At 45.1% G+C, this 24,899-nt stretch overlaps 1 protein-coding gene across 3 annotated transcripts in view; it reads left to right on the top strand.

The window, feature by feature from the left end:
• LOC130106812 (low-density lipoprotein receptor-related protein 1-like) overlaps positions 1-24,899 on the top strand; it is a 187,923-nt gene that overhangs the window by 55,080 nt on the left and 107,944 nt on the right. For 2 of the 3 annotated variants that reach the window (XM_056273068.1, XM_056273069.1), the window contains exons 4-7: positions 11,364-11,483; positions 11,928-12,056; positions 12,151-12,414; positions 22,644-22,806. In XM_056273068.1, coding sequence (XP_056129043.1) covers positions 11,364-11,483; positions 11,928-12,056; positions 12,151-12,414; positions 22,644-22,806 — 676 coding nt within the window. Of the gene's footprint in view, positions 1-11,363; positions 11,484-11,927; positions 12,057-12,150; positions 12,415-21,638; positions 21,821-22,643; positions 22,807-24,899 lie in introns of those variants that run through there. The other variant, XM_056273070.1, reaches the window with a different exon arrangement.

The following is a 24,899-nucleotide window of genomic DNA, read 5'->3' on the forward strand; positions in this document are numbered from 1 at the left end:
AGTCTTCTTCTTCTTTCGTTTTTAATGCTAGTTAGAATCCAAAGTGTCGCATTACCGCCACCTGCGGGTTTAAAATGGTTCTGAGCGTGATTGATTGCTGGTTTATTCATGTGCGTCTTTGCCTAAATGTCATGTCAAGTCAAGTCAAGTCAGTTTTATTTGTATAGCCCAGTATGCAACCAGCTCAAAACTCAAGAGTAAACACACCATCTTCTTCAGTTCCTCGCCATGCGCGGTTTCCTGTGCGTCCCTCTGTCACCACCTTTACTCCGCCGTGTCCCTTTCTGACTGCCCATCTACCCTCCTTGTGCTTTCACAGGGGAGGAGAAAGCTCAGATGAATTATGTATAAGAGCAACTTGGAGAGGGAGGGGGGGCAGTGGGGGAGGACATCAAATTTTCATGCACTTTCCATGCACTCTTTTTCATGTTGGCTGGGGTTTGAGGCACGCACTTGTGTTCTTGTATGTGCCCGCCCACATATGTCTCACCAGGACAGCTCTCATCTTCCGGGGGGGAGGGTCACATGCCTCAGTGTATTTGTGTGTGTGTGTGTGGGGGGGGGGTCCTCCATATTAAGTGGTTTACATTTTGGGCTGAAATAAGGCGTTTTCTGTGCATGTTTGCCTGATATGTCATGCCGGCTTGTTTGCATAATTGCTGGTGTTGATTTTGTAAACACATCTGGGCTGCACACTAGTCTGACTTGTTATGGAAAAGTCCCATCAACACCGTAATCCAAACCACGGTGCTCCCAGCAGGTGTTAGGAATGCAGGGGGCGTGATAGCGTTCCTTAAGCATGTCTGTGATATTCATTATGTTTACTGCAATGCAAGGAACTGAAAGTGACTTTATGGTTTTACGCAGTAACTTGTGTCCTTAAAAGGTGCTCCACCAAGCTAAATAGCAGGGTAGCCAGTAACTAACTGCAACATGGCAATACTACTGATGTGTGTGTGTTTTCCTTTTGCATGCAGCAGTCCTTATCAGAGCTGTGGAAGGCAAACAAGCTTCATCTCTTAGTGTGGTTTTATTTCTCTCATCTCGAAAAAGGGGTGCCTAATAGACAGAAATTATCACCTCCCTTCCTGGCCCCTCGTACCCCACCTCCATGGAGTAAGTTGTGCCACTCTGAAGTGTGTGTGTGTGTGTGTGTGTGTGTGTGTGTGTGTGTGTGTGTGTGTGTGTGTGTGTGTGTGTGTGTGTGTGTGTGTGTGTGTGTGTGTGTGTGTGTGTGTGTGTGTGTGTGTGTGTGTGTGTCTTGGCAAACTGACTTGTGTGACCAATTAATCTCAGACTGGTTTGGTGTTTTATGTTCATTTTGACAAATATCAGTCAGGTTTCCGACCTAACCACAGTACTGAAACAGCTCTGATAAAAGTGTTAAATTATATACAGCTGAATACTGACTCGGGTAAAATATCCGTTCTGGTTTTACTTGATCTCAATGCGGCGTTTGACACTGTAGATCACACAATACTGTTGGACATGCTGGAACATTGGGTAGGACTTTCCGGAGCAGCCCTTAATTAATTGGTTCGGGTCTTATTTAGAAGACCGGAGTTACTTTGTCACCATTGGCAATTATGAATCTGATAGAGCGGCTATGGCATGTGGAATCCCCCAGGGATCAGTTCTCTGACCTCTCCTGTTTAATCTGTACATGCTGCCTTTAGGCCCAATTCTTCAGAGCAACAACATGGATTACCATAGTTACGCAGATGATAATCAGATGTATCTGCTGATGTGTTGATATGACTCTCTCAGCAAGGTAGATTCTGTGTTGTGTGAGACTGATGATTCTGTTGAGGTTTCAAGGTGAGTAGGTGATGTATCATTTTTTGGGCACATGAATAGTCAGGGCGACACGGTGGCGCAGTGGTTAGTGCAGTTGCCTCAGCAAGAAGGTCCGTGGTCCAAGCCAGGGTAGTCCAACCTTGGGGGTCGCCCTGGGTCATCCTCTGTGTGGAGTTTGCATGTTCTCCCCGTGTCTGTGTGGGTTTCCTCCGGGGTCTCTGGTTTCCTCCCACAGTCCAAAGGCATTTAGGTCAGGTAAATCGGCCGTACTAAATTGTCCCTGTGTGTGTGTGTGTGTGTGTGTGTGTGTGTGTGTGTGTGTGTGTCCCATGGCCTGGTGGCCTGTCCAGGGTGTCTCCCCGCCTGCCACCCAATGACTGCTGGGATAGACTCCAACATTTATTTGTCGTTTCATTTCATGCACCTGTGCACATGAAATGAAACGAAACATAGTTTCCCCCAGCCCACAACAGTGCAACACAAAGACAAAAACACATATCCAAACTACAAGAACACATATACCCAAACTACAAGAACACATATACCCAAACTACAAGAACATATATACCCAAACTACAAGAACTACAAGAACACATATACCCAAACTACAAGAACATATATACCCGAACTACAAGAACACATGTACCCAAACTACAAGAACTACAAGAACACATATACCCAAACTACAAGAACATATATACCCGAACTACAAGAACACATGTACCCAAACTACAAGAACTGCAAGAACACATATACCCAAACTACAAGAACATATATACCCGAACTACAAGAACACATGTACCCAAACTACAAGAACTACAAGAACACATATACCCAAACTACAAGAACTACAAGAACACATATACCCAAATTACAAGAACTACATGAACACTTATACCCAAACTACAAGAACTACATGAACACTTATACCCAAACTACAAGAACTACAAGAACACATATACCCAAATTACAAGAACTACATGAACACTTATACCCAAACTACAAGAACTACATGAACACTTATACCCAAACTACAAGAACTACAAGAACACATATACCCAAACTACAAGAACACATTTACCCAAACTAAAAGAACTACAAGAACACATATACCAGAACTACAAGAACACATATACCCAAACTACAAGAACTACAAGAACATATATACCCAAACTACAAGAACTACAAGAACACATATACTCAAACTACAAGAACTACAAGAACACATATACCCAAACTACAAGAACTACATGAACACTTATACCCAAACTACAAGAACTACAAGAACACAAATACCCAAATTACAAGAACTACATGAACACTTATACCCAAACTACAAGAACTACATGAACACTTATACCCAAACTACAAGAACTACAAGAACACATATACCCAAACTACAAGAACTACAAGAACACATTTACCCAAACTACAAGAACTACAAGAACACATATACCAGAACTACAAGAACACATATACCCAAACTACAAGAACTACAAGAACATATATACCCAAACTACAAGAACTACAAGAACACATATATACCCAAACTACAAGAACTACAAGAACACATATACCCGAACTACAAGAACTACATGAACATATATACCCGAACTACAAGAATACATATACCCAAACTACAAGAACTACAAGAACACATATACCAAACTACAAGAACTACAAGAACACATATACCCGAACTACAAGAACTACATGAACACTTATACCCAAACTACAAGAACTACATGAACACTTATACCCGAACTACAAGAACACATATACCCAAACTACAAGAACTACAAGAACACATTTACCCAAACTACAAGAACTACAAGAACACATATACCCAAACTACAAGAACACATTTACCCAAACTACAAGAACTACAAGAACATATATACCCAAACTACAAGAACTACAAGAACACATATACCCAAACTACAAGAACTACAAGAACACATATACCCGAACTACAAGAACTACAAGAACATATATACCCGAACTACAAGAACACATATACCCAAACTACAAGAACTACAAGAACATATATACCCAAACTACAAGAACTACAAGAACACATATACCCAAACTACAAGAACTACAAGAACACATATACCCAAACTACAAAAAAAAAAATCACTGTCCAAGAGAGCGTATGCCAAGATGACTGGAACTGCTGGTCTGCATGGGCTAGCAGTTAGCTTAGCCTGCCCCACTTCCGCATTCTGTCAGACCGCCCTCCACAGACTGTAGCTCCAGGCAGGACCATGGTCCCTGGGCCCACTGGATTTAGCAGACTAAGCTCCCTCAGCTGATCCATCGCCAGCTGTCCCAGCCAGACACCTTCGACACACCTCCCCGCACTCCACACGATGACACCAAAAACACAGTCAACGCTAGGCGATGCCGCCGCCAGACCGCCCACAGTGTTATTGGAACTGTCGGTCTGCATGGGCTAGCAGTTAGCTTAGCCTGCCCCGCTTCCCCGTCCTGTCAGACCGCCCTCGGTGTTTCCTTCATGGATGCAGCTCCAGGCAGGGCCGTGGTTCCTGGGCCCACCAGAAACAGCAGACCAAGCTCTCCCAGCCGATCCAGCACCAGCTCTCCCAGCCATCAAACAAAGACAAACTTAGACACAGACATGGACAAAGACATTGCGTGGACCGTACTGGGTGAGGCCGCCGCAAACTAAGTCTGCGCCGCCATCTTCCTACCTGAAAGAGTCACTGACTGATGGAAAACCTTTCAGATTTTAACAACTGTTATTCCACTTACACACGCTGACTTGCAAGATGATTTGGTGATAGTCTGTGCTGCACCGGTTAATCTCAGCAAGTCTGTTGTGCTGAAAGGTAAATAGACTGATACATATACAGATATCATATACATACATAATTATGCATATACACAACCCATCCACAGCCAGCCACTCTGCTGATGAAGTCTGACAAATGGATTGTTTGTGGGGTAATATATCTGAGGTATCCGTGTGAAATGGTTGACTTGTACTTTGGAATAATGTGGGCTTACTGTACGTCTTCTGAATTTGTGTTGAAAAAAGAAATTATACCAGTAATGAATTTATGAAATTATGAGAGGGCAACACAAAACACACTCAAATGGTTGGCATTTTTATCTGGTGGTGATGTTACGCCACATTGTTTGTGTTTTATACACAAATTGATAGAATATGTACAATATATGCAAACTGTCAATCACAATATTTATCAAAATAGACTGAATCAAAGAATCAATCTTTTTTTGTGAACAGCTGAATCAATTTCCCTTCAGACACTGTTTGCATTGTTGTTCATGTGTCTCCATTGATTTATGTGTGCAGTTAATGAAATCTGTTTTTGCACTTTGAACATTTGATAAATTTACCAAAGTCTGGCTGGTCACAGTGTTGGCACATTCTGGGTTTCTCTAGAAAAGGGTCCAGTTTCCTGATCAGCAGCATCTGGCAACAAACTTTCTTAGAAGAAAAGTCCTGCTGTTGTCAGGGAACTGTGCAGCGTCTCCACATCTCTGGGACTGTGATGGATGATCACCACATCTTCTGTCCAACCTGCAAAGTCACTGTATTTGACACCATGTACAAATATGTACAAATGGCGGCACAGTTGCGCAGTGGTTAGCACTGTCGCCTCACAGCAAGAAGGTCCTGGGTTTGAACCCCGGGGTTGTCCAACCTTGGGGGTCGTCCTCTGTGTGGAGTTTGCATGTTCTCCCCGTGTCTGCGGTGGGTTTTCTGCGGGTGCTCCGGTTTCCCCCACCATCAAAAATACATGCATGTTCGGGTTAATACTCCTGTCTGTGCTCTTGACCGAGGCATGGCAAGACGAACTGGAGTTGGTCCCCGGGTGCTGCACATTGGCTGCCCACTGCTCCTAGCTACACAGCTAGGATGGCTTAAACCCAGATAGCAAAACTGCTGCGGCCTGGACCCGTCCCACACCCGACACTTTCATCCAGCCCACATACTGTGTGGAATGATGGCACTTGGGCATTCCGCTCCTGTTTGCCAGATCTGGGCCAGAACCAAGCCATAGCAATGCCGCATATGCCACATGTTTGCCAAAGGTGGCCCATATTTGGGTGATATTCACCATTTACCACATGGGCTACTTCAGGGTCACATCCAGATTACATGTTGGCAAGAGCGCCGCATCTTTGCCAAAAAAGGCCCATATTTGCTATTATACATGTGGGCCACTTCAGTCTCACACCCATTTTGTCAGGGCCAGAAGAAGGCCATCAGTGCCGCATCATTGCATGAAGTGGCCCACATGTGGATGCTATCTGGGAATGCAGAGCGTAATTTCCCTACAGGGATCATTAAAGTATATCAAATATCAAAAATCTGTAGCCATATTTGATAATAATACTAGTGGTGATTCTTCTTCAGCTGATTTGCTGCCTCCAGCAGAAGGTAGAACCGGCACCACATTGACTCAAGTCGTCTCTACACCCATAAGGTTTATTTCATTTCCACGGTTTCATTCCAACAACAGGAGCAGTTTAAATGCCATCTCTCATTTGTCAGATTTCACAAAAAGACCACATGGCCCGACACTGACTTTGTGTGACGCCAACTGCTTATGTCAAAAGCGCTATAAAAAATGCAACTTGATTGATTGAATGCATTACTTCCTAGCACTTTCTTCCATATCTTTATCACATGACATAGCTGGTACCAGCTATGTACTAATAATATAATAATTAGCATTTATTTGAGTATTTACTATTTTGTTTTGCTAGCAAAGCACGCAGTCATGTATTTTTTGACAGCAACCAGTGGTTTTGCTGTAACCACTTGGTGTGCGCGCGTCGCGATGTTCATAAACAAGGAAACTGATGGTGACACAGAGAGCCCGCCTCCCTTTCTTTCTTTTCTTTTCAATTAACCTTTATTTGACGGAACAGTGGAGATGAACAGGAGACGGTGGACGAAGAAAGTAGGGGGAGACATGCAGCAAAGCTTGGGTATCCGAATCATGGATGTATTATAGTAGATCTGGATACGGCGCTGCCGCTCCGCCTTGCTGCCAGTTTTTTTCCAGTGGTCACTCGCGGTACTGCAGCGAAAAGATCCCCTGCGGCCCAAAAAGCATTTTCCCCATAGACCACCACTGTAAAAGAGACGCCTGTAAAACTGTTGACATGACCCCTGCAGCTATAATCATGGTCAATTATTACTTTCTGTAATGTATATTTTTAAGCCATGGGGCTTTAATCTTTATAAAGTTTTTCCAAACCCCAGAAAAATATTTTTCTGCATGACGTCACGGCTGTGTACGAGCACTCTACGCGCGGTCATGTTGTGTCTCGGGAGCGAGGATCTTTGCTAGGTTAAGCGAACGCTGTTCGGATGAACACATATCAAAGGTTAAAGGTGACTAAATTACACAAAGCTGGGCCTTCTCTTTGAGTTTGTGGTTTTCCGTCGCATTTATTGGTCACTTGCTAGACTTTGTTTTGACGGAACTGTTTTTTTTAATCCATCAAGTCTGCTAGCATAGCATTCATGAACGCGCAGCGCCGGATCCTGAACGCGGTTCGCTCGTTCTCATAGCCGAGGGGCACGATGGGAGTAACGCTGCCGCGCATATTCAGTTCATATTCATTCATATTCAGTTCCATGTACCCGGAAGTAATCCGGAAGCCAGAAACTTTTTCGGCGAGCAATTCTCATAGAAACGAACAGGCGCCATTTTTAGATTCGGCATCCTCTATAATACATCCATGATCTGAATTTGAGCCCGGGAAGCTGTGGTCAGGTCGATCCCTGTATGATATGTTCCACTTCCGGTGTGGGAAGATGGCGGCGCGAATTCACGTCTGCGGAGGCCTCACCCAGTACCGTCCATGCAGTGTCTTTGTCCAAGTCTTCGTCTAAGTTTGTCTTCATTTGATGGCTGGTTGAGCTTGGTCTGCTGCATCCTGTGGGCCCAGGGACCACGGCCCTGCCTGGAGCTGTGCCCAAAGAGGACACCGAGGGCGGTCTGACAGGACGTGGAAGCAGGGCAGGCTAAGCTAACTGCTAGCCCATGCAGACCGGCAGTTCTGACAGTCATCCCAGCTGGCGTTCGGTCTCCTGGACAATTTTTTTTTTTTTTTTAGACCCTGAGAGCAGGATAAGCAGTTTGGATAGTGGATGGATGGATAGTTTAGATATATGTGTTGGCTTAGATATACGTGTTAGTTTGGATATGTGTTTGTGTCTTTTGTGTTGCACTGCTGTGGGCTGGGGGAAACAACGAAGTGTTTCTGGTTCTAATTTCTGATGATATGCACATATCTGGCTGATCCACCAGGACACCCCGGAGCCCACCTCCCTGTACATATCCCCATTGATAATGTATTCAGGTCCAGTGCTTATTGATTAAAAATTGGGGAATAAAAAAGTGGTCTCAGAAGAAGAGCCATTTTAATGTATGTGACAACTGAAATCTGTTGCCTTTAAATCAACTTAATTTCCATTACAATATTCTGTGATAAATATGAGCCTTTTTGTTAATATGGGCAGCACGGTGGCCCAGTGGTTAATGCCGTCGCCCCACAGCAAGAAGGTCCAGGGTTCGAATCCCGGGGTTGTCCAACCTTGGGGTCATCCCGGGTTGTCCTCTGTGTGGAGTTTGCTATTCTCCCCGTGTCTGCGGTGGGTTTTATTGGGATGCTCCGGTTTCCTCCCACAGTCCACAGACATGCATGTTAGGGTTAATACTTCTGTCTGTGCCCCTGACTGAGGCAATGGAAAGAAGAACTTGAGTTGGTCTCTGGATGCTGCAGCTGCCCACGGCTCCTAGCTACACAGCTAGGATGGGTTAAATGCAGAGAAAGAATTGCCCCATGGGGATGAATAAAGTACTAAAAAAAAAATTACCATTATCTGTTATCCATTTAACAGTTTGGGGGCTTGCCTTCAAATCAAATCAAATCAATTTTATTTGTATAGCCCAATATCACAAATTACAAATTTGCCTCAGTGGGCTTAACAGCAACACAACATCCTGTCCTTAGACTCTCTCATCGGATAAGGAACACCTCCCTAAAAAAACCCTTTAACAGGGAGAAAAAATAGGAAGAAACCTCAGGGAGAGCACCAGAGGAGGGATCTCTCTCCCAAGATGTACAGCGTGCAATGGATGTTGTGTTCACACAATTTACATAATACAACATTGAAAGTGGATAACAGAATTATAATGGATGTAAAATTTATGAAGAACATGATGCACAGGATGCCAAGCAGTTTCAACATGCCAACGGAGCAGTCCAGGACCCAAGCCACGCGACCAGCATCATCATGTAATAAAAGAAAAACTTATGTGAGGCAGCATCCAAATGGCGACCACCATCACCACAGAGACCTGGGAGGAGAACCGACTGCACGTGCATGCAAGAGAGACTCACATGACACCATTCAAACACAGAAAAAGAGAAAGGAGAAGACATCATTCAGAGAGAGAGAAAAGACATGTTAGAGAAGAGAATAGTTTGCAATAGTCATTAGCCATAATCAATTAAGTCATCAATTCGTCATAATCTATACTCTGTAATCTATACTCGATAATCTCGTCGGCAGAACAGTGGTTGCCTTCTGGGTTTAAATGAGACTATAACAAAACCAGAACAGTCAACAGTTAAACCTACAGTAAATGAGGTTAGAAATGGTGCACAAAATCCACTTCAGATATGAATTTCAAACTTGTGGTAATTGTGTTGTGGCACTCAATGGTTCTTAGTAGCTTGATCCTTTATAAACATTTGTTCCCATCAACAGTAAATACTAATGTCTGTGAATGTCCTTATTCATCCAGGTCATGGTTATCCAAAGGAATTGAATCAAGTGCAACTGGACTTGGTATATATCCGTGAAGACGTTTCGCCTCTCATCCAAGAGGCTTCCTCAGTTCGTGCCTTCCTGACTAGACCAAGCTAGTCTGACTGGCTGCTGATGAGACTCAGATATTTATCCTCTTTGGAGTCATTGTCAGAGCTATAGATGTCCATGGCTCTTTGTGTCTCGATGTTTACCAACACCCGTCGCTAACAGAGCCATAGATATGAGTGGCTCTTTTGTGTACCGATGTTTGGCCGCACCCGTTGTTATCGGAGCTATTGATATGCGTGGCTCTCCTGTGCGCCAATGTCCAGCCAGGCCCGTCACCATCGGAGGTGTTGATTTGCATTTGTTCAGCAGCGACGGTCGTTGGGGGTGTTAGTTTCGACTTCAGTGTTCAGTGGTCATGAGTCGTTGGAGCCGTTAGTGAGCGACTGTTGTTCTTGGAGGCTAGGCTTCTTGAGTCTCCTGGGTAGAGATGAAAGGACGGCATTGTAAGTGGGAGATAGGTGGTGTCGCAGACCTCCTCCTCTGTTGAGGGATGGTTTTTCCAGTTTTGCATAGATGGCTTCCTTCACCCCTCTTTCAAACCATCTATCTTCTCTGTCCAAAATGTGTACGTTGCTGTCCTCGAAGGAGTGTGTCTTCTCCTTTAGGTGTAGATAGACTGCTGAGTCTTTTCCTGAGGAGTTTGGCCTTCTGTGTTGGGCCATCTGTTTGTGTAGTGGTTGTTTGGTTTCTCCTATGTATAGGTCAGTGCAATCCTCATTGCATTGTACGGCATACACCAGATTGCTTTTTTGGGTGTGTGGTACACGGTCTTTGGGATGAACCAGTCTTTGTCGCAGTGTGTTGCTGGGTTTGAAGTATACCGGGATGCGGTGTTTGTTGAAAATTCTCCTGAGTTTCTCGGAGACCCCAGAAACATACGGGATGACTATTCCTTCTGTTCCTTTTCTCCTCATCGCTCACCTGGTTGGTCTTTTTGGAACGTGTTGCAGTTTTGACGAAGGTCCAACTGGGGTAGCCACAGGTTTTTAAAGCTCCCCTCAGGTGTTTGTGTTCTTCTCGTTGGGTCTGAGTGCTGCTGGGCACATTGTCAGCTCTGTGTTGCAGAGGTCTGATGACGCTCAGTTTGTGTTCCAGCGGGTGGTGTGAGTCGAAAAGTAGATATTGATCTGTGTGTGTAGGTTTCCTGTAAACCCCAATGTGGAGGCTCCTGTCGCTGCCAAACAAATGCAAATCAACAGCTCTGATGGCGACGGGCGTGGCTGGACATCGGAGCACCGGAGAGCCACGCATATCAATAGCTAAGATAACGACGGGCGCGGCCAAACATCGGTACACAAAAGAGCCACTCATATCTATGGCTCTGTTAGCGACGGGTGTTGTAAAACATCGAGACACAAAGAGCCATGGACATCTATAGCTCTGACAATGACTCCAAAGAGGATAAATTTTGAGTCTCATCAGCAGCCAGTCAGACTAGCTTGGTCTAGTCAGGAAGGCACGAACTGAGGAAGCCTCTTGGATGAGAGGCGAAACGTCTTCACGGATATTTACCAAGTCCAGTTGCACTTGATTCAACTCCTTTGAGTAAATACTCATGTCCCCAGATAAGTCTTTACTCTTTGTATCCTCGGCCTTCCCATTGTACCTTTAAAATATATCTATGGTCCCTCCTTGCCCCCTGACCTATCCTCCTCTTCTTCTCTGCTTTCAGAGTTTGCCTCCAACTGCACTCTGCTGGCCTGTCAGGACAGCTGTGCGGTGACCGCAGCCGGACCGGCTTGTTACTGCAAGAACGGCTTTGAGATCAGCATAGATGGCAAGACATGCAAAGGTGAGTTCCTGGATGCATATCCAGTTCTCTCGTTATTTCACTGTTTCTTACACATTGCGAAATATGCCCATCTTCTTAAAATAAATAAAAACCATATGGTAATGGGGACAAACAACTGCACATCCCTTCAGTTTAATTATGCTTATTTCCTCACCAGCAACCTAGCACCAATGTAAAGTCACAGTTTTCTCAAATGGTGGCTTTACATTGGTGCTTTTGGTGTGATCTGCAGTAGTTTTAAAATATTCTAGAAATAAATGCAGTTGTGTTGAAGAAAAGAGAATTTATTTCACCCCACTGACCAGTTTTCCATTTGACTTCATAGAGGAAAATCACTTATAAAGGCAGACATTTTGAATTGCATCTGTTAATGTAACCTCTCTCGATAGCCATGCAAATGAGAATAAACTTGGAAATTTGCCTTACATTTCTTCTGTGGTACAGATTTCGATGAATGCAGTGTGTATGGGACCTGTAGTCAGTCCTGTACCAACACTGAGGGATCCTACAGCTGTTCGTGCGTGGAGGGCTACCTGGCTCAGCCAGATAACCGCTCCTGCAAGGCTAAGAATGGTAAGAACATCCTACCCTACCCTGACAGGTACTCAGCAGTACTGCATTTCTCATATTCATGTATATCCTCTTTGCACCTGTGTTTATATCCCAGTACCGGTGGATCGTCTGCCTGTCCTTCTGATCGCCAACTCTCAGAACATCCAAGCCACATCGCTGAGCGGTACCACAGTCCACAGCCTGCTGTCCACCAGCACCAAGCAGACTACGGCCATGGACTTTCTCTATGCTCAGGAGACTGTCTGCTGGATACATGTAGGAGACTCGCCTGCCTCCACACATCTCAAGTGCGCAAAGATCCCCAACCTGAAGAGCTTCACTGACGAGAGGGTCATCAATATCTCCCTCAGCCTGCACAGTGAGTGCTATACAATACTGCACAGCCTCACCGAGGCACATTTATGGTGCATACTGCACTGTTTATACTGTTATTTACTATTTTACAACATAATTCAGTTCACTGTTGGTTAACAGAACTCAGCACAGCATGACCTAAGCCACAGTAAAGAATACAGTCAAACACAGACCATGATATCACATCAGCAACATCTGCCTGTGATTACACAAACTAGCAAGGTGTGTGTGTGTGGGGGGGGGGTATGTGTTCACGTACGTTTATATTGTTTGTGTTTTCATGTATGCACAGTTTGTCCATTGGTTTGTTTTTAGGAATAGTTAGGTAGAAGAAGGTGGGGTGGCGCAGTGGTTAGAGTGGACGCCTCACAGCAAGAAGGTCCTGGGTTCGAGCCCCGGGGTAATCCAACTTCTGGGGTCGTCCCCGGTCGTCCTCTGTGTGGACGACCGTATCTGTGTGGGTTTCCTCCGGGTGCTCCGGTTTCCTCCCACAGTCCAAAGACATGTAGGTTAGGTGAATCGGCCGTACTAAATTGTCCCTAGGTGTGAATGTGTGTGTGTTTGTCGGCCCTGTGATGGCCTGGCAGCCTGTCCAGGGTGTCTCCCTGCCTGCTGCCAAATGACTGCTGGGATAGGCTCCAGCATCCCCGCGACCCTGAGAGCAGGATAAGCAGCTTTGATAATGGATGAATGGATAGGTAGAAGAAACTTCTCAGGGGGGTCTCCTCCATTAAAATCAAACATGAAAGACAAATTGTGGAGGTTTATAATATAAAAAATGTGAATCCATATGTATGTATGTGCATGCTCTTAGGTATAAGAGAACTTGCAGGTCAATAGCCTCTCCCTGGCCCCCAATCCTTCACACCCGCCCCCCCATTACTCTTGTGCTTCAAGTCCATAACCAGCTCACGGCCTGGTTTTGGAGCAGCCCTTCCTCATTAAATAATACAAAAGCCGCCATCGGCCACTGCACACTCCTAAAGGTTAACCAGCACAAATACATCGCCAACCTTGTCTGTACTAATTATCCTTCCAGGAGGTTGGAGGCACACAGTAAATGATTATCTACTGTGCACATTCCCATAACTTGGTTTGAGTGCAACGCAAATGCCTTGTCTTGAATATGACATAATGAATATGAATATTTCTCAGTGAAAATGTATTTTATTCGCTTGCTCATTTGCTTTACTTTACTCACTCACTCTCCTTCTCTAGTTTTCTCTCTCTATCTCTGTCCCCTAGGCTCACACAAATGCAAACACACAGGCCATTTCCTGGCACTCGGTGTGGCAGGATGATATCTTCTTGTCCAGCTTCATTCCATCAGTGTAGAAGTTCTGCAGACCAAGAAATGGTTCTGGTGGTTCTAACGTACCTGCTTTTAATGCTCACTCTCTGTTTTTACCTTCGAGCTCAGCTTACTCAAATCAAAAATCATCATGAAATCATTGAGATAAGTCTAAAAGGCGAAGACTTCCACACCACACTACCTTCTCCAACCAATAGCTATGGAAACTATAAACAGTACATATCTTAGTCTAACAGTCACCCACAAGTACAATGAAGTCACATGTACTACAAGGTGAACAACAATTTGGGAACAGCCATGTTGATTTAGAGATTTTAAATGCTGTGAAAAGTTGGTACTGTTTTCCTCGACAGTAACCTGGCCAAAGCAAATAATGTCATCAGAGCAGTCGTCCACGTGGGGTCGATGGGCTTATTTTTCAGGGAAATGGAAAATGTTTTCCCCCAAAGCACCAGGGTTGACACTGAGGAATAGTAATTACACTCACAACAAGTCAAACAATTACAATTATCACTTCTGTCATGGTCATCCCTAGCGAGACCCCCTCAGCTAACAGTGGAGCATAGGAATGTGCAGGAAATTCCAACATCCTCAGCTGGATTCTCCAAGCCTTTCCCCCTCCACACACACACACAAACAGTCATTTGCACACCCACACACTTTGGTACACATGAGCCAACACATGTGCGCACAAATGGAAAATAGATACGTGGTCGTGGTAAAGAGTGAGGATGGGCTGTGTGCTGCAGATGTTGAAGTACTGCATCTATATTGGCTGAGACAAAGGAAACAATTAAAAGGCACTCAGTTTCTTGCACCCATGTCACAAGCTTCCTGTTTTCAGAAACTCCTAACTTATATGTGTGTGTGTGGGGGGGGTACTTTGACTTTTTGAGAGTCAAATCCAAAACATGGGTGAGGAGAGAGCAATAGATTTTTTTTCTTAAGGTTCATTTTCTCATCTAGCGCCATAGCACTAGTGCTGTACCTCAGGGCTGCAGCGGGCAATCTGACTCTGGGAGTCGTATTACACAGCGGCACGGCACCAAGTTGTGACGGAGCAACAAGGAGCAGAGCTGCTCATAGTCAACAAGAAGAGAACCAGCAGGCAGCCAATTGCAGGGATGAACATACAGGAAATGATGCGTTTGTGGTCGCAATGACTCACAACCTCTCATGCCATGGATGAGTTATCCAGATGTGTCCCCCCCTTCTGTTACTCCCTCCCTCACCATTGTGTCACTTTCCTCCTGTAGCTTTTTTTTTTAAAATTATTTTTATTTGTTTATTTTTTTTCGGGTATATCTAACCAACTTTTGTCTGATTTCCAGTAAATCATGTTCAGTATTGGCCCCTTGCTTATCATACCAGTCATTCAAACTCAATACTAAACTTGCAAAACTGTTGGTGTAAAGCCAATGAGATTGAGCGTAATCGACTTTCATAAGCAAGCTCGATGCATACCAGTTTGAAGCCTGCAGGCTGGCAGAGTGCAGGCTAATAGTGGTGGAGCGGGCCTGGTTCAGGTCTTGAAGCTGGCCAGCCTGCATCCATGTGAAAGAGGACAGTGTGAGGTATTCCTGTACATGGAAAAGTTGGAATCAAAACCTAGAGCCATCCCTGTACAGTAAATTCTGGACATCAATGGCCCTCACTTGTAGGCAGTGGTAAATAGAGGAGGCTACCCCCGGAGCAGGTGCTAATACTATCTCCCATGCCTGCACACTCTGTGTATATATAAGCTGCACGCTGCTTTGCACAGAAGGCTAGAAAATGTTGCTTAGCACAGGCACTGCCCTTAAATCTCCTTAACGGGTCATGTGCTGTTAAAAAGGCAAGTCAGTCTGTGCTTGGTTAGCTGTAGCACATTGTCAGATGCCTCCATTCAAAATGTTGTTAAGCTTTTATGCCCCCCCTCCCCCGCCCCACTCACACACACTCGCTTCTCTATGCAATATGTTGGGTTAGCCGCTCCCCGTCATCCCCACTCTTGCCCCCTGGCCTTGTGTGCCACTGCTTGGTCTTAGCTAGTACCACATTTAAGGCAACAGGTCTTAATCCTTTCCTGTTGGACCATTTCTTTGTCCACCATTGGCTGTTTCTGCCTGACGTGACACCTTCGCCACAGATACCTGAGCAGAAGTCAGGATTGGGGTGAAAAACCTAACAGTGGAGGTAAATTGGGCTTTTGTACTGAAAACACAAACTATACCCCTTTACTGTCCAACCCATTATTAGCTATGGTTCGAGCAGAGGCGTTTTGGGCCCAAAGTTCAAGCTCGTTCAACTTTTGCGTTGCAATGTAATGTCCAATAGAGAGGAAGCGACGGAAATAAGGTGAAAAATGGAGGAACACTTGACTCTAACCATATCTCTGAATTTCCAGAACTGGACAAAGAACATTGAATTGTACAGAGATGCTGGGAAGAAAGCGGTTACATGGAACTGGGTAAACGTGGCCTCCAAACAGATCCAAAGTCTCCCATCTGTTTTCTAACCCCATCATGCACTGACCTTCTTTTGCGTGATGTCTTCTGATAGGATAATCAAAGCTGCCGCTAGCTTTTCTTTACAACCTGCGGTAAGTGCATAGTCAAACAAGCAAGGTATGCAGAATAATTGTTTTATATATATATATATATATATATATATATATATATATATATATATATATATATATAATGTATAATTGATATTCCGCTCCTCGTTAGTCGAGCATTCACAACACCATTGACAGTTTTGGAAAAAAGTGCTATATATAAATTGACATCTCAATTTACCAGTCAATCTTCGTTCCAACCCTCACCTATGGTCATGAGCTTTGGGTAGTGACCGAAAGGGTGAGATGGTGGATACAAGCAGCTGAAATGAGTTTCCTCCGTAGAGTGTCTGGGCTCAACCTTAGAGATAGGGTGAGGAGCTCGCACATCCAGAGGGAGCTCAGAGTAGAGCCGCTGCTCCTTCACGTTGAAAGGAGCCAGTTGAGGTGGCTTTTGATGTTTACCAGGCACGGCCGACTGGGAGGAGACCCTGGGGTAGACCCAGAACTCGCTGGAGGGACTACCTGTCCAATCTGGCCTGGGAACACCTTGGGATCCCCCAGGAGGAGCTGGAGGGCGTTGCAGGAGAGAGGGACGTCTGGAGTGCCCTACTTAGCTTGCTGCCACTGTGACCCGACCCCGGAGAAGTGGCTGAAGATGAATGAATATATGTACACTACCGTTCAAAAGTTTGGGATCACCCAAACAATTTTGTGTTTTCCATGAAAAGTCACACTTATTCACCACCATATGTTGTGAAATGAATAGAAAATAGAGTCAAGACATTGACAAGGTTAGAAATAATGATTTGTATTTGAAATAAGATTTTTTTTACATCAAACTTTGCTTTCGTCAAAGAATCCTCCATTTGCAGCAATTACAGCATTGCAGACCTTTGGCATTCTAGCTGTTAATTTGTTGAGGTAATCTGGAGAAATTGCACCCCACGCTTCCAGAAGCAGCTCCCACAAGTTGGATTGGTTGGATGGGCACTTCTTGCGTACCATACGGTCAAGCTGCTCCCACAACAGCTCAATGGGGTTCAGATCTGGTGACTGCGCTGGCCACTCCATTACCGATAGAATACCAGCTGCCTGCTTCTGCTCTAAATAGTTCTTGCACAATTTGGAGGTGTGTTTAGGGTCATTGTCCTGATGTAGGATGAAATTGGCTCCAATCAAGCGCTGTCCACTGGGTATGGCATGGCGTTGCAAAATGGAGTGATAGCCTTCCTTATTCAGAATCCCTTTTACCCTGTACAAATCTCCCACCTTACCAGCACCAAAGCAACCCCAGACCATCACATTACCTCCACCATGCTTAACAGATGGCGTCAGGCATTCTTCCAGCATCTTTTCATTTGTTCTGCGTCTCACAAACGTTCTTTGTGATCCAAACACCTCAAACTTGGATTCATCCGTCCACAACACTTTTTTCCAGTCTTCCTCTGTCCAATGTCTGTGTTCTTTTGTCCATCCTAATCTTTTTCTTTTATTGGTCAGTCTCAGGTATGGCTTTTTCTTTGCCACTCTGCCCTGAAGCCCAGAATCCCGCAGCCGCCTCTTCACTGTAGATGTTGACACTGGTGTTTTGCGGGTACTATTTAATGAATATGCCAGTTGGGGACCTGTGAGGCGTCTGTTTCTCAAACTAGAGACTCTAATGTACTTATCTTCTTGCTCAGTTGTGCAACGCGGCCTCCCACTTCGTTTTCTACTCTGGTTAGAGCCTGTTTGTGCTGTCCTCTGAAGGGAGTAGTACACACCGGTGTAGGAAATCTTCAATTTCTTAGCAATTTCTCGCATGGAATAGCCTTCATTTCTAAGAACAAGAATAGACTGTCGAGTTTCAGATGAAAGTTCTCTTTTTCTGGCCATTTTGACCGTTTAATTGACCCCACAAATGTGATGCTCCAGAAACTCAATCTGCTCAAAGGAAGGTCAGTTTTGTAGCTTCTGTAACGAGCTAAACTGTTTTCAGATGTGTGAACATGATTGCACAAGGGTTTTCTAATCATCAATTAGCCTTCTGAGCCAATGAGCAAACACATTGTACAATTAGAACACTGGAGTGATAGTTGCTTGAAATGGGCCTCTATACACCTATGTAGATATTGCACCAAAAACCAGACATTTGCAGCTAGAATAGTCATGTACCACATTAGCAATGTATAGAGTGTATTTCTTTAAAGTTAAGACTAGTTTAAAGTTATCGTCATTGAACAGTACAGTGCTTTTCCTTCAAAAATATGGACATTTCAATGTGATCCCAAACTTTTGAACGGTAGTGTATGTGTGTGTGTATATGTGTGTGTGTGTGTGTGTGTGTGTGTGTAGAATAATGGTTCTTAAGTCCAATGAGATATGAGAGTATTGAGGTTTATGTAAGTAATGAGTAATGTTCTCATTTCCAAGCTAATTTGATTACTTTCTAATTAACCTCCTAAACCCAGCATATAATTAAAGTATTTCAAATATACCTTTAGAGAATAGTACATGCATACTGTATGTTTACTTTATGTTCGGTGTAGTGCTCAAGTTAGCAAATACATGGTAAACAAGTTGTTTGTATGTAAGCTGGGGTTGGAAATAAACCTTTTTTCTGATTCAGCACTACTGACTGCAGATAGATGGCATAGAAAACATGTTTTTACAAGAGAAAGGAAAAAGTTGTTTAGGGGAAAAATTGAGAAAAGACAGCGCAGTCTGTTTTTTCAATTATTCTTTCTTTTGTTTTGTTGTTGTTGTTTGTTCAATTTTAAACAGATGGAGCAGCAGTTAATGAATCCAGACTGTTTCCCCCACCTCTTGGGCGCAGGAGAAGCGTTGGGGGAGTGGGGGGTGGTGTGATGATCCAGGGAGCTGGAGGAGGAGGAGAGAGAATGGGATGGGAGGGAACCAGTCTCTGTCTGACTTCCCTGTAGTCTGTAGCTGTTTACCAGAAGTGGAGAGAGCCTTGGAGCAGGAGATGGATATTTTCCCCTGGCTTTGTTTTTAGAGCTTGCAGCACAGTTTTAGATTGTTGCATAACCCCCACCTCACCCCACCACCACACACACACATACACACACACACACATACACACACACACACTCTGTTTATCCATTGCTTAATCAATGGATCAATGTGTTGATGTTGTGAGTGCAGCAGTGGGCAGCTGGAGGTGTTTAAACAGAGAACCCTGTGTTAAAAATTTAGAGCACCTTTGGGAATATGGCTCCTGATTCCCATAAACCTCAGAAATGCTCCTGCACAATGGCCAAGTTTCCCTTGTGGAAATAAGATCTCTCTCGCTCTCGCTCTCGTTCACTCTCTCGCTCTCTCACACCTTCGCTCCATCTCCCCCTTTTCTCCTCCACACTGTCTGACCCTGTCTCTGTTTCTGGTCCCTCACTCATCCTCAAACTCAGAATATCCCCCCCCTTTCTGATATAGAGAGTCTGACTTTGTAAGAATGTGTTAGTCCTTCTAAGCAAAGAGCAGGACTACGGTAGGCTCTATTGGGGCTCAGAGCTGGTAAGGTTTCCCTACGTACCACAGAATGGTTCCTGGTATCATTAGCTTGCTTAGAGCAGCAAAGTTAACGTGCTAGCTAGCTTGGAGAACCAGAAATGCTCCGCTGTTTGGGGTCAGGCCGGAGTAAAATAATCTCGTTAGCTAGCGCCAACAGTGGGCAAGCAGTGAGGTTACTGCAGGTTCCCGGTATCGTTAGCTTGCTTGGAGTAGCAAACTTAACGTGCTAGCTAGCTTGTAGAAACAGAAATACTCCGCCGGTTGGGGACAGGCCATAGTAAAAAACTACCTATGGTGAAGGCAGTCATACCTGTATCTCAGCAGCTAGCATCCGGCGATGGAGGTGTCCGCTCCGATCTGAGGACCGTTAAGCTAGTCATTTTAGATATGGGTAAGAGTAGCTTGCTTCTGAAGCGAAGAGGTGATTGAATGACGAGTGACGCTGCATTAGTCATATATAAGGCGCAGGGCCCTGATGCAGACGTCATAACTGCCAGCCAATCAGGGCTGGCATAATGGAACAAGTGCTTCTGTGAATACAGGAGGGGGCATATCACATAGTGAGACACCTCATTATGTCATGTTACAGAAGTAACCTAAAGTTTCTCTACGTACCCTCGTATACCACTGTCAAGCTACAAAGCCTGAGTCCTCTTTCTGGGTTGAAGAAACCCCCCTCCCTCTCAGACTTGTCTAAATCAGCACCGAACACCTCCTGGACCTTCCACTCAGAGAAATGGACCACTTCATGTCCAGGCAGCGCTGTGGCGTGAGTTAGGCCCTGTCAGAGGTGTGTGTTTTCATATGTGCGAGGCTGAGACTTGTAAATGTAGATGTGTGGTACTGCTGCTCTCACAGGGGGAGTGGAGCTTGTGGCAGCTGTGAAAATAAAGAGTCTGGTGGTTTGTGGAGAGCTCTCGCGTCTCTTCTGTCTTTCTCTCACAGTGTTACACACACACACACACACACACGTTTGTAGCCCCTGTGACAATATTAATATTTCAGAGGGCTACATAGCTCACTGTGGTTCTTGGTGTCCTCATGTGTCTTCCTGCAGCTTTGACAATGACCCTCTTCTTCCTTTGACAGCATGGCTGCTCTCTAAACCCTGTGTGTATGGCAGAGCTATGAATCTATCACTGTTACCAGTCTTTTTCACTGTTTTTTTTTCATCCATAGTCTGCATCAAAGTTTTTAATCCATAATCATTTGGGTAAAACACGGCTAATCGTATTTTTCTTTTCTAAAATCGGTTTTAAGGTTCCAAACAGTGCATCAGGAATCAGGAAAAGTTTATTGTCATTTCTTTCATGGATTTGCATACACAAAAGAAATGAAATTCCGTTTCCCCCAGCCCACAGCAGTGTGATACAAAAGACAAAAACACACGTCCCAAATTTCCCAAAAACGATACCACCAAAAAACATACAAAAACAGAGAGCACGAAGCAAAAAAAAAACAAAAAACAAAGTTAACAACACAGTCCACTCTGAGCAAAATTCCACTGTCCAGAGAACCAACGCCAGACAGGATGACTGTTGGAACTGCCTGTCTGCATGGGCTAGCAGTTAGCTTAGCCTGCCCCGTTTCCGCGTCCTGTCAGACCACCCTCAGTGTTTCCTCCTCGGGCACAGCTCCGGCAGGGCCGTGGTCCCTGGGCCCCCCAGATGCAGCAGACCAGGCTCCCCCAGCCGATCCAACACCAGCTCTCCCAGCAAGACACCTTCGACACACCTCCCCGCACTCCACACAATGACACTAAAAACACAGTCAAGGCTAGGCGAGGCCACCGCCAGACCGCCCTCGGATTTATCGGAACTGCCGGTCTGCATTGGCTAGCAGTTAGCTTAGCCTGCCCCGCTTTCGCATCCTGTCAGACCGCCCTCGGTGTTACCTCTTTGGGTGCAGCTCTGATCAGGGCCGTGGTCCCTGGGCCCACAGGTTGCAGCAGACCAAGCTCTCCCAGCTGATCCAGCGCCAGCTCTCCCAGCCATCAAACGAAGACAAACTTAGACGTGGACAAAGACACCACATGGATGGTACTCGGTGAGGCCACTGCAAACATGAATTCACGCCGCCATCTTCCCACACTGGAAGCAGAATCGACTGTGTCTTGGTATATACACACCTCGTCAGGTGTTCACTTTCCAAGGCCGTGGTGCTGGGTCTTCTGCTGTGAACAGAGCCGTGATAAAATGAACCTAGCTGTAACTGTACCACACCACATCTGCCAACCACACACACCCGTCACTGAGCTGCTGCAGCTACAGAAGGCTTGCACTGGGCCTGGGGAGCAGTCTGTAATGTCCTGTCCATCAGTATGACTAGGAACGACAGACACACTACCCAGCTGACTGGTGAACGACAAACACACTACCAAGCTGACTGACAGACACACTACCCAGCTGACTGGTGCTACTGTCTTCTCTTGTGACAGCAGAAACACAACTTGCACAAATGACCTGAACATCACATATCAGAAACTTGGATGCTTGGTGTGTGTGTGTGTGTGTGTGTGTGTGTGTGTGTGTGTGTGTGTGTGTGTGTGTGTGTGTGTGTGTGTGTGTGTGTGTTATTGCGAGGGGGAGTAAATGAAATGAATGAGAAAATGAGCTGTTCGAGTGGCTTTTAAATGGCCCCATGCCACACTGGCTTCAGTGTGACTTAATTTGAGTCCTGTTCCTCATATGACCATGAGTCACACTTCTCACTGCTGTGCTGCACATATGTAGATTAAATATTAGCTCCCACACAGCACAGCCTCAACACACAAGTGACATAAATCAATCTAGAAAATGAGTTTACTGTTGTTTTTCACCCCCCGCATGCTGAATCTTTTCATATCCCCCACTCCCTGTTTTCTTCCCAGATGTGGAGCAGATGGCCATCGACTGGCTCACGGGAAACGTTTACTTTGTGGATGACGTGGACGACAGGATCTTTGTGTGTGACAAGGACGGCCGGACATGTGTAACCCTGCTGGACCAGGAGCTGTATAACCCCAAAGGCATCGCCCTGGACCCAGCCATGGGGTCAGTCTCTCTCTCTCTCTCTCTCTCTCTCTCTCTCTCTCTCTCTCTCTCTCTCTCTCTCTCTCTCTCTCTCTCTCTCTCTCTCTCTCTCTCTCTCTCTCTCTCTCTCTCTCTCTCTCTCTCTCTCTCTCTCTCTCTCTCTCTCTCTCTCTCTCTCTCTCTCTCTCACTCACTCACTCACTCACCCTCACACACACACACACAGGATATGGTCATGGACACTCACTCTTACACAAGTGACCATATAGTGAGTAAGCTGTATGCATTATTCTGCAGGTCCCACATGTGACAGAACACCGATTCGGCCAAGTTTTTGAGATCTTGGTATAAATTCACAACAATGGCCATAATTTGACTACTGCCCTCCATCATTGTGACTCAGTCCTTAAACAATGAGTGGAAATCTGGGAGTCTGTTTTGGGGGTGGGGTAAGAAAGCTGCTGAATGTGTTCCATTCCATTCTTTGATTGGCCGGGCTTGAGGTTCAGACCAGCAGTAACTAGATACAGATGTCTGCGCCGCACTACTGTGAGCAGTGTAGACCCTGCTTTTCAGGGTATCGCTGTGTTTTCATTTCAGCCTCCCTGTTTGTGATCTGTATTTGTGTGTGAGAGAGAGACAGAGACGGAGAGACAGAGAGCAATAGTGAGAGAGAGAGAGCAATAGTGAGAGAGAGAGAACAATAGTAAGAGAGAGCAATGGTAAGAGAGAGAGTAAGAGAGAGAGCAAGAGAGGGCAATAGTAAGAGAGAGAGTAATAGTAAGAGAGAGAGGGCAATAGTAAGAGAGAGAGAGAGCAATAGTGAGAGCGAGAGGGCAATAGTAAGAGAGAGAGTAATAGTGAGAGAGAGAGCAATAGTAAGAGAGAGAGTAATAGTAAGAAAGAGAGAGAGCAATAGTAAGAGAGAGAGTAATAGTAAGAAAGAGAGAGAGCAATAGTAAGAGAGAGAGTAATAGTAAGAAAGAGAGAGCAATAGTAAGAGATAGAGAGAGAGGGAGCAATAGTAAGAAAGAGAGCAATAGTAAGAGATGGAGAGAGAGAGGGCAATAGTGGGAAAGAGAGAGAGCAATCCCTGTGTGTGTGTGTGTGTTTTTCATGCCTCCAGTAATGTGCACCTGTGTAATAGGTTGTCAGTAATGAGCCAGGTGCCTGGGTTCATCGTCGTGGTCCACGGTGTCATTAGCGGGGCAGAAAAACAGCATTTCTCTACAACAGCAAAATGAATAAGCAGCATTTATTTGCACGGTGTAAACAGTTTCTGATTGCTCGGTCAACACAACGCTTCCCAGAACTCACATCCAACACATCGTTGTTGTTGAGTGGGGAGGTTTTGTTATGTATCTCCACGTGATTAGGAAACGTGTAAGACAGACAAGTGGACATTTTATTTACCTTTAAAGATGTCGAGTGCCATCAAGACGTGCCAGTGAGGGTTTCTCATCAGTAGGGGTTCGAGCAATTTATCTGGTAACACATAATTTTGGGAGGTATTTCTATTTGGATACAGTTGGTGCATTTGAGGGAAGTTTGCCAGACCGGTCTGATAAAAGCTTCTGCATGTATTGTGTTTTCCATGTGTCAGGCCTCATGCGACCTTCCCTTAAACGTCTCTTAAATTCTTAAATACGTTCTCACAGCATTCAACGTTTTTAAAGAAATCGCAGTTAGACTCAAGTAACTTTCTAAACCACCCAAATTTGTCTTTACACATGTGCGTTGAATTTGAACGCCGCTTGTTTGTGTTGAACGTGTGCGCCAGAGAGGCTTCAGTCAGCACAGTAAACGCCTCATAAAGAGCCACACAACAGCTGATTCTCAAGCCCCAAATTAACACACACCAAGTCGGAATGTTGATAAAACTCACCAGTTGCACTTATGCAAGACTGCCATCTTTAGGAGTGTATGTGTGTGTGTGTACACTGATGAGCCAAAACATGACCACTCACAGGTGAACCGAATAACTTTCATTAGATGGTTAAACATTAAATGGCGTCACGGTGGCACAGTGCATGCATGGTCGCCTCACAGCAAGAAGGTCCTGGGTTCGAGCCCCGGGGTAGTCCAACCTTAGCGGTCGTCCCAAGTCGTGCTAT

This window comes from Lampris incognitus, chromosome 2 (genome assembly GCF_029633865.1).
Source record: "Lampris incognitus isolate fLamInc1 chromosome 2, fLamInc1.hap2, whole genome shotgun sequence".
Lineage (NCBI taxonomy): Eukaryota > Metazoa > Chordata > Actinopteri > Lampriformes > Lampridae > Lampris > Lampris incognitus.